This window comes from Sminthopsis crassicaudata, chromosome 6, assembly GCF_048593235.1.
Source record: "Sminthopsis crassicaudata isolate SCR6 chromosome 6, ASM4859323v1, whole genome shotgun sequence".
Classification (NCBI taxonomy): domain Eukaryota; kingdom Metazoa; phylum Chordata; class Mammalia; order Dasyuromorphia; family Dasyuridae; genus Sminthopsis; species Sminthopsis crassicaudata.
In genome coordinates, this window is record NC_133622.1 from 76,097,864 (window position 1) to 76,113,041 (window position 15,178).

Sequence of the window (15,178 nt, forward strand, 5' to 3'; positions counted from 1 at the left end):
AATAGTTTAGGAGTGATCAACGAAATAGTTCCGAAGGCTTGAAATCTTTTATAATTAGTTAAAATGCATTTTCAGGATAAGTATTCTTTCTTGTATTTTACATATGTGCTCAATAAGTTCTAATGAAGATAATACTTTTTATCTATATAATATTTTCCAGTTTTCAAGTTTTTAAATGCATTGGCATTTCATTCTCACCAGAGACCCATATGATAATCCAAGTAAATATTTGTCTCTCTATTACAGATGAGAAAAGTGACTTCTTAAGGCAACAGAGTGCAACTCAGCTATTCCGGAGTTCTTTCTACTCTCCACATATCACATTCACTTCTTGAAGATGAGAATATAAAAAGCCTCCTGAAAAGAGTCAATGCTTTTCAACTAAGTGGGCGAGCCTTTTTAAATTTTAAAGTAAAAATAAGTGAGCATACAATCATATGCCAATTTCCTAAGCTAATTAATGTTTAATTTCTCATTAGTATTTACATTTATTCTGTTTAATTTCCTAATGCAATCTATTTTATGGTCTAAATTTAAATGGAAGAGATGAAACTGGGGACTATTTTTTTTTTCAATTGCAAATTAGACCAATTTGAGAAATAAGAAAGATGGTTAAAAAACCAAGTATAAAAAAGAACTTTTTCTTAAATAAATCTTGAACAGATATTTAAAAATTCTAGACATTAGTGGCCTTCCTTCCCTGCCCTGCCCTGCCCTTCCACCTTAAACCTAATTATGGTAGTTCTATGAAGTTAATTCAGAGGATTTTCCTGGGGCAACCCCTAAAGGATGTTCTAAGAAAAGACAATGGACAGAGCCCTGCTAATAATTTCATTTTTCATAAGACAGAGAACACTTTGTAGGAAATTGCTGACCTGACCAACAAAGAGGAAGTGGTAGTTCAAACTGATAAAACAGCAACCTTGGGAGAAATTGGCTCTGGTGGCTTAGAATTTATATTAAGAGAGATATATCAGGCATGGGTTGATGTGTGCACTCTAGGCTTTAGGAGAAAAGATCACAAATTTGGAGAAAAAGACAGGTATGATAATGTAGCCCAAGTCCTAAACAGAGAAGCTGATTTTGCTGATGACATAATTTCAAATTATTTTGATAAAGAAAGGGAGGGGGAATTTAAAGGGTTATATAGAGCATCTTTTGCTGAGTTCAGATTCTTATATGTTGAATCCACAATTATTTTCAAACTGCTAAGGAAATGTCAAGTTTGGGATAAGACAAAACTTGCAAAAAATGCTACAGACAGCAACAACAAGCCTTTTAAAAAAAGCGACATTGGATTAGGAGTAAAATATGGAGAGGATGGGCCCACTACTATGAGAATAAAGACTCTAACAGTTAGAGTAATTTTTTCTCATTATTATTTCTGCAGATCACTAGTACATACCACAAGGTCACCCACATTAGCACACAGAATGAAAAAAAGGGGGAAGATAACTCAATCCACAACTGTATGATAAAGGTTCTAGAACATGAAGGTATACTGAACCCCACCTCCCATTTTCCAATCTTTGGGATCTGAGAAAATAAGCATGGAATTTGCTGGTGCTGCTCTAGAACATAAGCCTGGGCAATGAGTGCCTATCAAATGAGTGATACCAATAACCAGAACCTGCCTAATTAGCTTACTTATTTCTAACAAACTGATTTCATAGTTGATTCCAGACTTAGCATTTTCTTCATATCCTTTCAGATTCACAAGCATTTCTTAATTACAATCCTTAGGAAACCTGGCTTTTAGAAGACTTTAGTCAAGTTGCTAATCACTTTTGACCCAAGTTTCCACATATGACAAATGAAGGAATTATAATAAATGATATGTAAATTTGCTTCAAGACCTATACTCTCAATTCCATAAATGTATTAGACATCAATGTAAAAATCTGCTAAGTGCTGGGGAAATACTCAAATGGATGTCATTGCATGAACTTGGGAATTCCTTTCAATGATTTGATGGATAGATCCATCTATCTTTGTCCATTTAGAAGACAACTTCTAATAAAAGAGCTTGTAAGACAGCATTTTGCTGAAATAAGTCAAATGCTTTTTCACAGTCAACAGACCAAAATACAGGGGGCTTTTATGCTTTCAATATTTTTTTTGATAATGTGAAATAGTCAAGATGCCCATTATTTACTATCTCTAGTGAAATTCTTCTCTACTAATATCCAGGATATCTTTGATTTTTATCTAGATGATTCTCAAAGATTCTATACCCAGGGGATATAAACATATAGATCAGTAGATATTGATATTCTGTGCAAATTAAGACAACTCTGAGATACCACCACACACCTGTCAGATTGGCTAAGATGACAGGAACAAATAATGATGAAAGTTGGAGCAGATGTGGGAAAACTGGGACACTAATACATTGCTAGTGGAGTTGTGAAAGAATCCAGCCATTCTGGAGAGCAATTTGGAACTATGCCCAAAAAGTTGTCAAACTGGGCATACCCTTTGATCCAGCAGTGCTGCTATTGGGCTTATATCCCAAAGAAATACTAAAAAGGGGAAAGGGACCTGTATGTGTCAAAATGTTTGTGGCAGCTCTTTTTGTAGTAGCTAGAAACTGGAAGATGAATGGATGTCCATCAATTGGAGAATGGTTGGGTAAATTGTGGTATATGAAGGTTATGGAATATTATTGCTCTGTAAGAAATGACCAGCAAGAGGAATACAGAGAGGCTTGGAGAGACTTACATCAACTGATGCTGAGTGAAATGAACAGAACCAGAAGATCGCTGTACACTTCAACAACAATACTGTATGAGGATGTATTCTGATGGAAGTGGAAATCTTCAACATAAAGAAGATCCAACTCACTTCCAGTTGATCAACGATGGACAGAAATAACTACACCCAGAGAAGGAACACTGGGAAGTGAATGTAAATTGTTAGCACTACTGTCTATCTACCCAGGTTACTTATACCTTTGGAAGCTAATAATTAATGTGCAACAAGAAAATGGTATTTACACACATATATTGTATCTAGGTTATATTGTAACATACGTAAAATGTATGGGATTGCCTGTCATCTAGGGGAGGGAGTAGAGGGAGGGGGGGATAATTTGGAAAAATGAATACAAGGGATAATATTATAAAAACAATTACTCATGCATATATGCTGTGGAAAAAATTCTAAATAAAAAAAAGATATTGATATTCTGTAGATCCCTTTTTCTTAAACTCTGATTAGCAGAAGTAAATTATTTTTTAAAAGGCAGTTAGCAAGAATAGTAACAATAAGGAACAATAAAGGCAAGGAATTGAGTCAAACTAACTTTTAATTATCTAAAGAGGTAACTGAAAGTCAAAATTGAGAAATGGCCAAGAGAAATGACAAACATCAACATTAATTTCATAAGAAGTTTAATCAAGATAAATTAATTGCTACAACACTGAACGTAGAACATGCCTTAGTCACTAAACATCTTACATACTAGCCAAACAGAGATGGCTGCCAAGGGTAACATTAGATCAGAATATAAACTCATTTATAAAATATTATCTACAAGGATGATGGAAGACAATAAATAATATCATCTCATAGATAAAACTAAGAGAAACAGTGAAGAGCAAAACCTGGCTAAAGAAATCTTAAATTAGCAGCCCAACAAAGTCAACTTGAGCTTTCAAGGATGAAAATAGGACTGTAAACAGGAAAAAAAAATTGGAAGAAACTTTCAAAAATGATTTAAAACAAGCTGTTTTATTCATATGTACATATATAGAAAGCAGAAATCATATGTACACATACAAAGTATATACACACACACACACACACACACACACACACACACACACACACACACACACACAAAGTGTGTATACATATAGAGAGAGAGACAGAGAGAGACAGAGAACCAGAGACCTACACAGAGAGAGACAAGATAAAGATAAAGGAATAGGAAAAAAAAAAACCACAAAACAAACCTCTTGGATCTCACATTCCTATTGGATTACCTCAAACATGAGGCTAGCTTTGATTCAAAGGGGAACAGTATGTATTTGGATAAATAAAAAACAAGAAAAAATGAAGCAGGGGAAATATTAACAAATGTGGGACCTAGGGAAGGCTTCACAGAGGAAGTGACAACTGAGCTTAAAGCTTGAATGAAGACAAAGAACTGGAAGGTGACATAACAGGGATTGAATTTCAGTCATTGAAGACGCTTCTGGTAAATAAATGACTACTAATTTGCATGATTAGTTTCTGTCATTTTGCATTATTTTCAGATCTTAAAATAATATTGGAAACGAGTCTACACTATTTAAAAGAATAAAAAAACCCCCAAAAAACCAAAAACCAAAAGTCCTGATCCTTGAAACCTCTCTCATGATTTAAAACCACAATTGTCTTTCTGATGTTACACTTGACTATCTTGTCAATGTAAAGCTTTCCAGAAAGTCACATTACAAATCACATGGAAAGTCACTACAGGTTGTCCTTTGTTAATGCTTAAATAGAACTTTAATTCACATTTTTTATGTATATCAAATGTTGAAGCAATATGTTTGATTCGTATCAATGTGACATTCAATTTTTCCAATTGTGCATTTGGAAACTGAAAGCATAAAGTTTTCTAGTTCTGTATAAAAGTTCTATTTTCTATTTTGTGCTCTCTATCCTAGATGCTATTTAAGCATGACTACTCTGAGATTTTATTTATTTTAAGCCCACAGGCTTGAGGGTGGGGTTAGGAAAGAGGAAACTAACTAAAGAATGGGGACTTATTCACAAAAATCACTACATTTGGGTTTTTTAAACACCCACAGATACCACAGACTACTGAAGGATTTCCTTAAGTGAATTTTAAGATAAGAAAAAAACATGTCTTTGACAGGCTTTTCATCATTAAATGATATTTTTCTTTAGGGACCAACCTATGCTTTCCTTTATAAGAAGGATTTTTTTGGGGGGGGGGTAAAAACTTGCCACACCAAAAATTTCAGGCCAATACAGAGGTACTTCAATTAATACATTTCTTTTCAATTCACTGCTTTGCTTATGATACTTTTATTCTTTCGTCCCTGCTGAATATTTCACATATTTAATTCTAAGAACAATTGTTTATGAGTCTCTTAAGAGGTAAGCCATTGATTCATTTATTCAAAAATATATTTAAAATACTTATTAATGTGTCATGCATTTAGTTTTATCCTAGCAGAGATAAGACATATGGCCTACCCTCAAAGAGGTTATACTCCAACAGGAAGATATTTATAAAGGTAACCATAAAAAATAATACATGATGAGCATGTTAGAAGAGTATAAATTAATATGTTGAGTCTAAGGATTAGATGAAAGAATATTTATAAAAGAACTTAAAGTGCCTAAAACATTATAAATGCCCTCCTTTCCCTTCCCTAAAGAGGGAGGGGGAAGATGTTTTTGCCACTACAGGAAAGATCAGGGAACTGTACATGAAGTAGATAGGAATTTGAGTCAGGCTTTAAAGAATCAATAGGAATTGGGGGAAGGTAGAAAGGGAAATTCTAGAATATGGAAAATTATAAACAAAAGCAGTGAGAAGAAAAGAACTAATTTTGGGCAACACTTATAGTTTCATTTGAATACTTGTAGTTCATTATAACCTGCCTTATAAGGTTGGAGAGCTTTTGCATGTGAAAATACAATGCTTCACTTTATTAGATAAGACTTCTTAAGTTAGATTACATAAAATTTTCATAGGTCCAATGTCACTTAAAGGCAGGAGTTCTTAACCTGGGGTCTGTGAACTTTAAAACATATTTCCCTATTAGTCATTTTGTGAAAGAACAGTAAAACAGAAAGATAGAAAGGGAAAAAAAAGTAGTATATTTATTCATCAGTTCTTTTTCTGAAACTGGACAGCATTTTTCATCATGAATTGAATTGAATTGTCTTGGTACTGCTGAGAATAGCTAACTCATTCACTGTTGATCAGCAAACAATATTGTTTTTGGTTTTGTTTATTGTTATTAGTTTCGCTCAATTCACTCTGCATGAGTTTATCTAAGATGATTGAAGTTTTTTCTGAAATTTGCCTGCTCATCATTTCTTATAGCACAATACCATTCCATTACAATCATATACCACAACTTTTTCTGCCATTTCTCAATTAATAGGCATACTCTCAATTTCCAATTCTGAGCTACCACAAAAAAGTATTTTGTTTTATGCATTAAAACATTCACCTGAGGAGTCACATGTTTATTGTTTATTTATACAAATATATTATGTAACATATGTATATATTTATTAAAAAGCTTCATAATATAATATGCCTTTCTTTTTTCTCTGCTTAATTCTTCCTCACTCATCAGAATCAAGGTGGTAGATTGTTAAGAAGAATATGTTTTAGGTTGGAAGGCAAGAGTGCAGTGGTCAGTGAAGACATTGATGAGAATAGCACTTCAATGTCTTAACCACTTCAAGCTCAGAAAAGAAAGCTTTATATTTATTTTGTCCTCTATCTTGGACCACTAAGAAAAGCCATTTAAAATAAAATACTCATTTCCCATCTATGGCCTATAACCAAGGATGATATGAGCCAGACCAAAGCAAATATTTCAAGAGGAAATCTCTGCCTAGGCTAATGTAGAGACTGTGAAGCAATATTCATGGGATTAGAAGGGAAATTTAATCTACATTTTTAAAAAAACAAAACTGTCAAATACTTCATATTAAAAAATTAACTTTATTTCACTACTTTCAGCAATTTTTGTCCTCCAAGCACAAATTAAAAATAATAAAAGTGAAGTAACAAAATGTACCAAAAGCTTTCTATAAAATATTTTTAAAATTACACGTTCACCAACACAAGCATATTATTGAATTACTGTCATCAACCTAAGCAATAGGCAAAGGAGAAATAGGTTTTCAGCATGTCTGAATTTTATTACCATAGACACTACACTAGAAAACACTGCAACATCACAATAGAATTGTTACTCCTATTTTCAATTTCTAAATAATTTCTGTATATAATATGAAGTTTAAATAGGCTGATATGACCCATAATAAAGACATGTCTTTTAAAAAGAGTATTCCAAATATTCTCTCATTTTAAAAACTCAGAATAATTCATGTTCATGGGAACAAAGCAAATATTTTTAGATATTTTATAGAACTGAATATAAAAGAGCATATTAAATGAAATCTGTGATCACTCAAGAAATCAGGATAGTATGTATATTTATATATACACATATATAATATAGACACAACATATATACATATATGCATATATATGTAAATATATACACACATACATAGACACATATATAGGCTGACATATGTGTGTATATATGTACATGTCTATGTATGTATATATGCATGTATGTATGTGTATGCGTGTATATGTGTGTGGCTATGGCTATGTTTGTGTATATGTGTATAGGGAAAAATCAAGAAATGAAGAATTGTCTATAGCCCAGACAAGGGGTATCAAACTCAAATAAAAATTAATCCCTGAGGGTCACATATTCACTTAGACTCAAATTAACTTATTAACAGCATCAATAAAAATACAAGACATAGATAAACATGTTCCAATAACATTTTAATCTGGTTCAGGCCTCACATGGGAATTTTGTGGACTATGTAGATCAAGAGTATGGCATTTCTGGTTCAAACTATAGCATGCAGATAGAAAGTCAGACCATTTATTTAGTCTGCTGGTATAGGCATCTTTTACAGACCCCTCAAAATTAAACAGCAAGAAGAAAGGTTGAATTGCATTTGAGAAATTGCTTTCTATGATATTAAGTGGTTCCTAGCTATCATTCATTCATCCATCCATGCATTTATCTATCAATCTATTGCCAATATTCCCCTGGTAATACTATATAACTGCAAAACATGAACCATCAAAATTTCAGAAGAATAAAAATAACAAAAGACCCAAATTGCAAGAAAGGATACATGATGGATACAAGTAGGTACAAAATGGAAGCAGCTAAGTGGAACATGAGAATTCTGTGCCTGAAGTCCGGAAGCTTTGAATTTATATGCTTTCTGAAACTCACTTCCTCAACTGTAAAGCAAGGACAATAAAAACTATCTTCCAGATGGACTAAATGATGGCTACAAGATAATATTTATTTTTAAAGTGCCTAGCATAATGCCTGGCACATAGTAAATTATAAATAAACGCTATTTATTTTGTTGTTATTGTTGTTGTTACATTTAACTAACTAAGATTTGGTTACTGGAACTAACATAAAGACATAACAACTGACATGAAAAGGAGGTGGGCTGATCACAAAATAAGATCAAGGAAGTAATATACAAATAACAACTTTAAGAATAGCAATAGCAATTTCTATTATCTTAATAATAAGTTTAAAGACTTTACAAATATTATCTTATTGTTATAACAGCCCTGAGAGGTGAATGTGATTATTATCCCAATTTTATGGATAAAGAGATGGACAGAAATTAAAGAGAGCCCACAGTTGGTAAATGTCTGAGGAAGTATCTGAACTTGTCTTTCTGATTCCAGATGTTGCGGTCTACCTACTGTCAAGGCAGACTATCCAGTGCATTGGATATTTTTTTCTATGAAGGATTTAAGGAAGCTTATATACAAAAACGTCATAGATAAGAAGGAAAAAATAATTATATAAAAATATATATTATATCTAAAATCTATAGATTTTAATCTATACTAGTATGAGAAAAATTACAATTGAGATTTTTTTTTCCCCTAGGATGTTGAATGACTAAAGTATGCCGTGCTGTTGTCACCAAAGTTTCTGCCCAAATTTACTTTTTTAACTTAGTAATTTACTTGCTAAATTGTTCTCTGAAGTCAACATTTTGAGCTCTGGGCTTTCGTAGACCTTGCCCCTTGATGTGTCACCCCACCTCACCCCTGCTTCTTAGCATTCCTTGTTATCCAGCTTAGGCACCATTTTTTATATGGTCTTTCTTGAATCCTATAGCTTTTAGTATTTCTCTCTCTCTCTCTTGGAATTTACTTATATTTCCTTACATGCGTTCTCTTAAATTTATTTATATCTATAAAATAGTATATCTAAATTTCTTGATGACAAGAAGTATTCTCTTTTGTGTGCCTGGATTTCAGACTTAGAAGAATTCATTCCAAACAAAATGATGTGCTTAATAAATAAGTTTAGAATAAATGGATTAGAAAAATCACAATGATATATTTTATCACCTTCACATTAAGTCTAATTTTTGTCTTTGTTACCAAAGAGTAACTCTTAACTTTCATAAGCTCCATCTTTTAACTCCCATCTTCAAAATGAGCAGATTAGTAATAGATAATATTTAAAGCCCCCATTAAGCTCTAAATAGGTTTTTAATAATTTTTTTTAAAAAAATAAAAAGCCCCCTATCTAGTAAGTGCTTGAATTAAAAGTGGGCAGACTCTAATATATATATGAGAAAAATACTTTCTCAGAAATTAATTTCTATGTAGCTCATTTCCCACTCTTCACTTTTAATCACAGCATCAAATGAAACCCTTTCTAGTAAAACCTATTACCCAAACCACAAAACCTAAGCCACGTACAGCAACCAACATCAAATTATATGAATTTTAAATCAAACACTAATCTAAAGTCCAGTTTTAGCTAACAGTACCTGAACCTTACAGCTGCCATTGATACAATTTGAAAAAAAAATCTTAAAATGTGTTTTAAGTATTGCAGAGGTCTTGTGCTATATATATGTTTGCATTTCTACAAGTAATATATGTGTGTGTACTTTAAAAAAAACTTACTAGCTTAATTTAGACCATATGAGTTCAAAAAATAGGCTTACTGTTCATATTATAAACACTGGTAATGTCACTGTGCCAAACAGATCTTAAAACTGTCAATCATTTCTACTAAACTTTCACTCTACACATGTTAAAAAAAACACATAAAAACATCTATTTCCCCAAAATGACTGAGAATTTAAAAAGGATTATTTAATCTTTGTGTATTGTTTTTGCACCTTAAATGTGAAGCTCTAGATCATTATTAATCATTTTTCTTATTAATACTGAAATGTACAACTGTTAATACTCACCACCTAAATTCATTCCAGCTTGTAGACATTTCTGAAGTCTGCAGGCAGGACAATTCTTCCTTCGAATTTTGTCAATGATACAATCATTTCTTCCAGCACATAAGTAATTGTGTTGCCCTGAATTAAAAAAAAAAAGATCATGAAAAAATTTGTTAAACATTTCCATTAAGTCAACTGAAAATGATTCCCACTTTCACTCAGAAATCAATTTAAATGAATTCAAATTGTAAAAACTCCTTTCCATTAGATATTATTTCAATTCCTTTCTAAAATAAGTAGAAGCAAAAACATAAGGATGGTATCAATATGGCTATTTCTTCAATAATGTGATCTTCAAGGCAGCTTTGGTGACCCAGGAGCCAGAGCACTAGTTCTTAAGACAAAGGAATACCTGAGTTGAAATCCAGGTTCAGACACTTATTAGTTCTGTTACCCTGGGCAAGGACTCCTATCTGCTTCAGTTTCCTTATCTATAAAATGTACATAACAAAAACCTACCTCCAAAGGTCCAACCATATTACATATGTAATATGCATGTGCATCTATTTTATGCAAATATTTTAAAAAACTTTAAATTTGTAGAATTGAGATGCAACATGAGGCAGTGGAAACTATAGTGTGTGTGGGGGGGAGCAAAAGACATGGGTCCAAACTCTCACTCTACAACCTACTAACTAACCAGTCTGGGTTTGAGTTTCCTTATGTAACAGGACACAGTATCTACCAGAGAAGTCAAATTTCAGCACCGACCTTGACCCCCACCATCTTCCTTCAAAACTCAGTGGACACAGCCTAGGATCCTAAACCTGAAAGCTTTGGGAATAGTAATACTTCCAACTCAATTAAATAATTAAACATCAAAAAATTATATTGAATCAGTGGAAATGACATTAACAAAGACCCATTAACATCTGCTTTGCCACTGAAGTCCGAAGGATTTTCCATCTGACTTAAGAGCTGAAACTTTGTGTCAAGGACCTACAAGATAAAGTGTAAAATTTTAACACAGTAATATTAGATATTACAAGGACAAGCCAAGCCACAGAAGCTATAAGAACTGAATTAGGAGTCTAAAATTTAAAAGGAAAAAAAAAAGCACAGAATTTTAGAGCTGGAAGACCTCAGGACTATCTAATTCATTTTGCTCTCTATATCTCTCCATATCTTTACAGAACAAGTTTTACTCCTTCAGCTATTCAAATATATGCACTCCTTAAATCTTTACTTCTACAGGTTAAACATTCTCAGTATTTTCAATCACTGATGAATCATATGATATTCCTACAAGCCTCCTTACTCTGCTGTTATTCAAACTTGTCATCATTAAAATATGGCATTCTAAGTTATGATTAGAATGGGATTATCACCCAACTATTTTGATAGATTAAACTGCTGGTTTCTATTGAGCTTGCAATCAACTATGTATTTTCTTATGAACTTTTCTCCAACTGAGTTTTTCATGGCCTTTTACTTATACCTGTTGCACATGACTCTTGGGTTTAGCTGATGTTCGTATAACAGCATCTGAAGGGACCAGTGAATAAATGAGAAAACATTTATTTCTCCCCTCGCTACTCTGTTAATTCATCTCCACAGGACTTTCTCTACTATGCCTTGCCTTTTTCCTATTCCCATTTTCAGCTTTCTTTTATGTAAAAAATCTTCACCCACTAGAAAGTAAGCTCCCTGAAAGCAAGAATTCTTTCTTTCTTATATTTGTTTTCCTATTTCACATAGTGCCTACCCATATTATACAGCTAATAAATGCTTCTTGACTTGTCTTAAATTGTGAAACCCTGCTATGTACTTAAAATGCAATCCTTGCTTGGTATAACAATACAAAAATAAGACAATCTCTAATATCAAGAAGCTTACATTCTAACAGGTGAGGCTACATGTATAGGGGACTGGAGGTAAAGAGTATTGAAAATCACATCCTTTCCAGAATAGATAATAGTACTGAGGGGATTTCTTCCCCCTCCCCCCCAATACAAGAGGTGAAGGAGGCATGTGGAGAAAGGTGGGGGAAGAGAAAATATAGAGTAGAAGATAATATACTTCTTCCTTCATGATTCTCACTTGATCATCCTTCAAAATTTTATCTCATTCAATTCCAATTTTGTTGTTAGTTTATTCTTTTCCTCAAATGACAAGAGCTACAGACAGACATCCAGATGGCTGGGTGGCCAATGCAAGCTTTTGGTGATAGAAACTCTTACCATAATATGAAGATTATTTATTTTATTTCTTTATTGATGCAAAAATGTGAAAATTGTGACATATGTACATACATGTAGTCCATTTAATATAGTGTATTTTGATTATAACAATTGGGGCGTTGTTTTGTTTTTTTTAAGATACTGCTCATCTACCCTGAGCAGGGAATGTATTTTCAGTGGCGATATAGTGATTCTGATAAAACTGTATAGATTCATACACAGTTTCTGGTTTCTTCTTATATTTGGCCAATGGTTTGAGTCTACAAGATAAGATAAGCGATCTCATTTATGAATACAGAGGGGCCAAATCTGTAATCAGAGTTTCATTGCAATTTTTCTTAGACTATCTCTTACTCCCCATATCCAATCTGTTGCCATGGCCTGTGGATTTCATCTTGCAACATCTCTCAAATGTCTTCCCTTTTCTTCTTCTGCTTCTGTCACTACTCTTGTGAAGGATATCATTACCTCATACCAAATTTTTTGAAATAGCTTACTTGGGTAGTGGTCATAGTCTATATGCTTAAGTCTCTTCCCACCCTCAACAGATCCTCCATTCAATCACCAAAAAGATTGTCATAAAGTACAAATCTGTACATACTAGCCCTCTATTCAAGAAACTCCAGTGGCTCCCAATTACTTTCAGAATAAAACATAAAATCAAAGCCTTTCATTAAACCTGTCTCCTACATATCTAGTATTCTTAGAGATTACTTCCCCTGCCAAGTACTGTCTGATTAGTGACACTGGCCTCTTGGTTATTTTACAAACAAGATACTCCATCTCTCAGTTCTGGGCATTTTCTTAGGCTGTGCTCCAAGTGTGTGATGCTCTCCCTCCTCTGTGCTCCAATCAGTGACTTCCCTCCATGGCTTCCTTTCAGTCCCAACTAAAATGCCACCTTTTACAGGCAGCTTTCCCAATCCTTAATTCCAGTGCCTTCATCTACTATTTCCTATTTGTCCTATATATAGTTTACTTTGGGTATATTTACTTACATGTTGTCTCCCTCCCTTAGATTCTAAGTTCCCTGAGGACAGACACTGTCTTTTGTTTCTTTTTGTAATCCCAGTGCTTAGTACAGTGCCTGGCACCTAGAAGTACTAAATATTTATCAAATGACTGACAAAACTCCAAGGGGACAAAATAAAAGGGCTTCCTACAGGTTCTAAGGTAAGGGCTTTGGTACTTTCTGAAGAAGCTAAGGCAGACACTAGAGGAAGAAGAGGATATATAACTGAAAAAGTAATACATCCCTCAGAACACCCAATGCTTGGGACCAAGATATTTTGCTCAGTGAGAATAGTTGCTTTACCTAAAACTGCTGGAAAAAACATAAGGAAAGGGAAGTCTAAAGAATATGACTGTCCTGTGGAAATATAAGAAATAATAACAATTTAAAAAAAAAGGAATAACTGTTTAGAATAAAATAATGAGCAGTGCAACATTTAAATAGTTTACCTTTTTTCCCATTCAGAAAAATTTAAAGAAAATTCTACTTGTAACATTATTTAAAACTAATTCTTTATGAAAAAGAAAAGAAGGATGAAGTTATCATTATTCTTAATTACCTCTCATCAGTATACACTACTCAAATTTAAATATAATTCTAAGATCTCTTAGAGTGTTTTCTTCACAATCAAGGAATGAAGTAGCTAGGTGAGACTTAGTGAGTATAGCACTGGCCCCAGAGTCAATAAAACCCTAGTTCAAATTGGGTCTTAAGAGTTGTATGATTTTGTACATGTCAATAAACCTCTGCCTGCCTCAATGTCCTCTTTTGTAAGATAGAAATAAAAAGAACTTACTTCTTATGGCCATTGCAAGGACCAAATGAAATGTTTGCAAACTTTGCAAACTGTAAAGCCAACAGTGGCAATAATTATAATTACTAAATTTGATCCTCACTGCCCAGCAGATCCTCCATTCAACCACCAAAGACATTGTCCTAAAGTGAAGATAAGACCAGGCCACCCATCTACTCAATAAACTCTAGTAATAATAAGTTAGAATACAATACAAAATGCTCTGTTTGGTGTTCAGAGCTCTTCATAAGCCAGACTCCTCCTTTCTTTCTAGTCTTCCTACAGACCCTCTACCAACCAGGTATTGTCTGATTCAATTATAGCCTCTTGGCTGTTCGACTCCATCTCTCATCTCTGGGCATTATCTCTTGCTGTCTCCCAGGCCTGCAATGTTCTTCCTCCTCTGTTATGACTACAAAATCTGATAAAACTCCATTTTAATGATCAAGGAACAGTCTCAAAGGAGGCTGACTAATTTGCCCATGATGACCCAGAAATTAAATGTTTAAGCCAGGATTTCCAACTAGTCTCTCTGATTATAAGACTACTAATGTCCATAATATTTTGCTTTCTCTCAAACACTCAATACTTCTGGCTGGTACTTGAAAAAAGCAGGACCTGACTGGAGAAGGAACTGTCAGCATAATTCCAGATCATGAACTTTCCACACATTAAAATATAAATTTTAATAATTATTGTTATTATTATTCCTAATAACCATAGGCAGGATATTTCTTATATGACAGGCATAAATCTGTGGCTGAATCTCTTTCAGCTTGGCAGGACTGACCGGAGTCTCTATGTGTACAACATCACTTTTGAAAGCCTGAACTCATGTCTATGTCATCATAAGGCACTACACTGGGACTTTAGTGATACACATATACACACAAACATAGATGTTCATGCCCAAAACCTATTGGACTTTAGAAGTCTATATGTACATGCACACATAGATCTCAATCCTGAGAGATACAAATACAGATTTTCCTATACCTACAACAAATGGTTGTAATTCCTATCCAAACATCTTGAGGGAGAAAATATAGCGGAAAAAAGAGGAGACAGCTAAGTACTGAATCTTAGAGAAAGGCCTCGGTTAGAAAG

General features: G+C 33.5%; 1 protein-coding gene across 6 annotated transcripts in view; it reads right to left on the reverse strand.

Annotated features, from left to right (window-relative positions):
• NR3C2 (nuclear receptor subfamily 3 group C member 2) overlaps nt 1–15,178 on the reverse strand; it is a 366,275-nt gene that overhangs the window by 91,824 nt on the left and 259,273 nt on the right. For all 6 annotated transcript variants that reach the window (XM_074273690.1, XM_074273691.1, XM_074273687.1 and 3 more), the window contains exon 4: nt 10,048–10,164. In XM_074273690.1, coding sequence (XP_074129791.1) covers nt 10,048–10,164 — 117 coding nt within the window. The remainder of the gene's footprint in view (nt 1–10,047; nt 10,165–15,178) is intronic.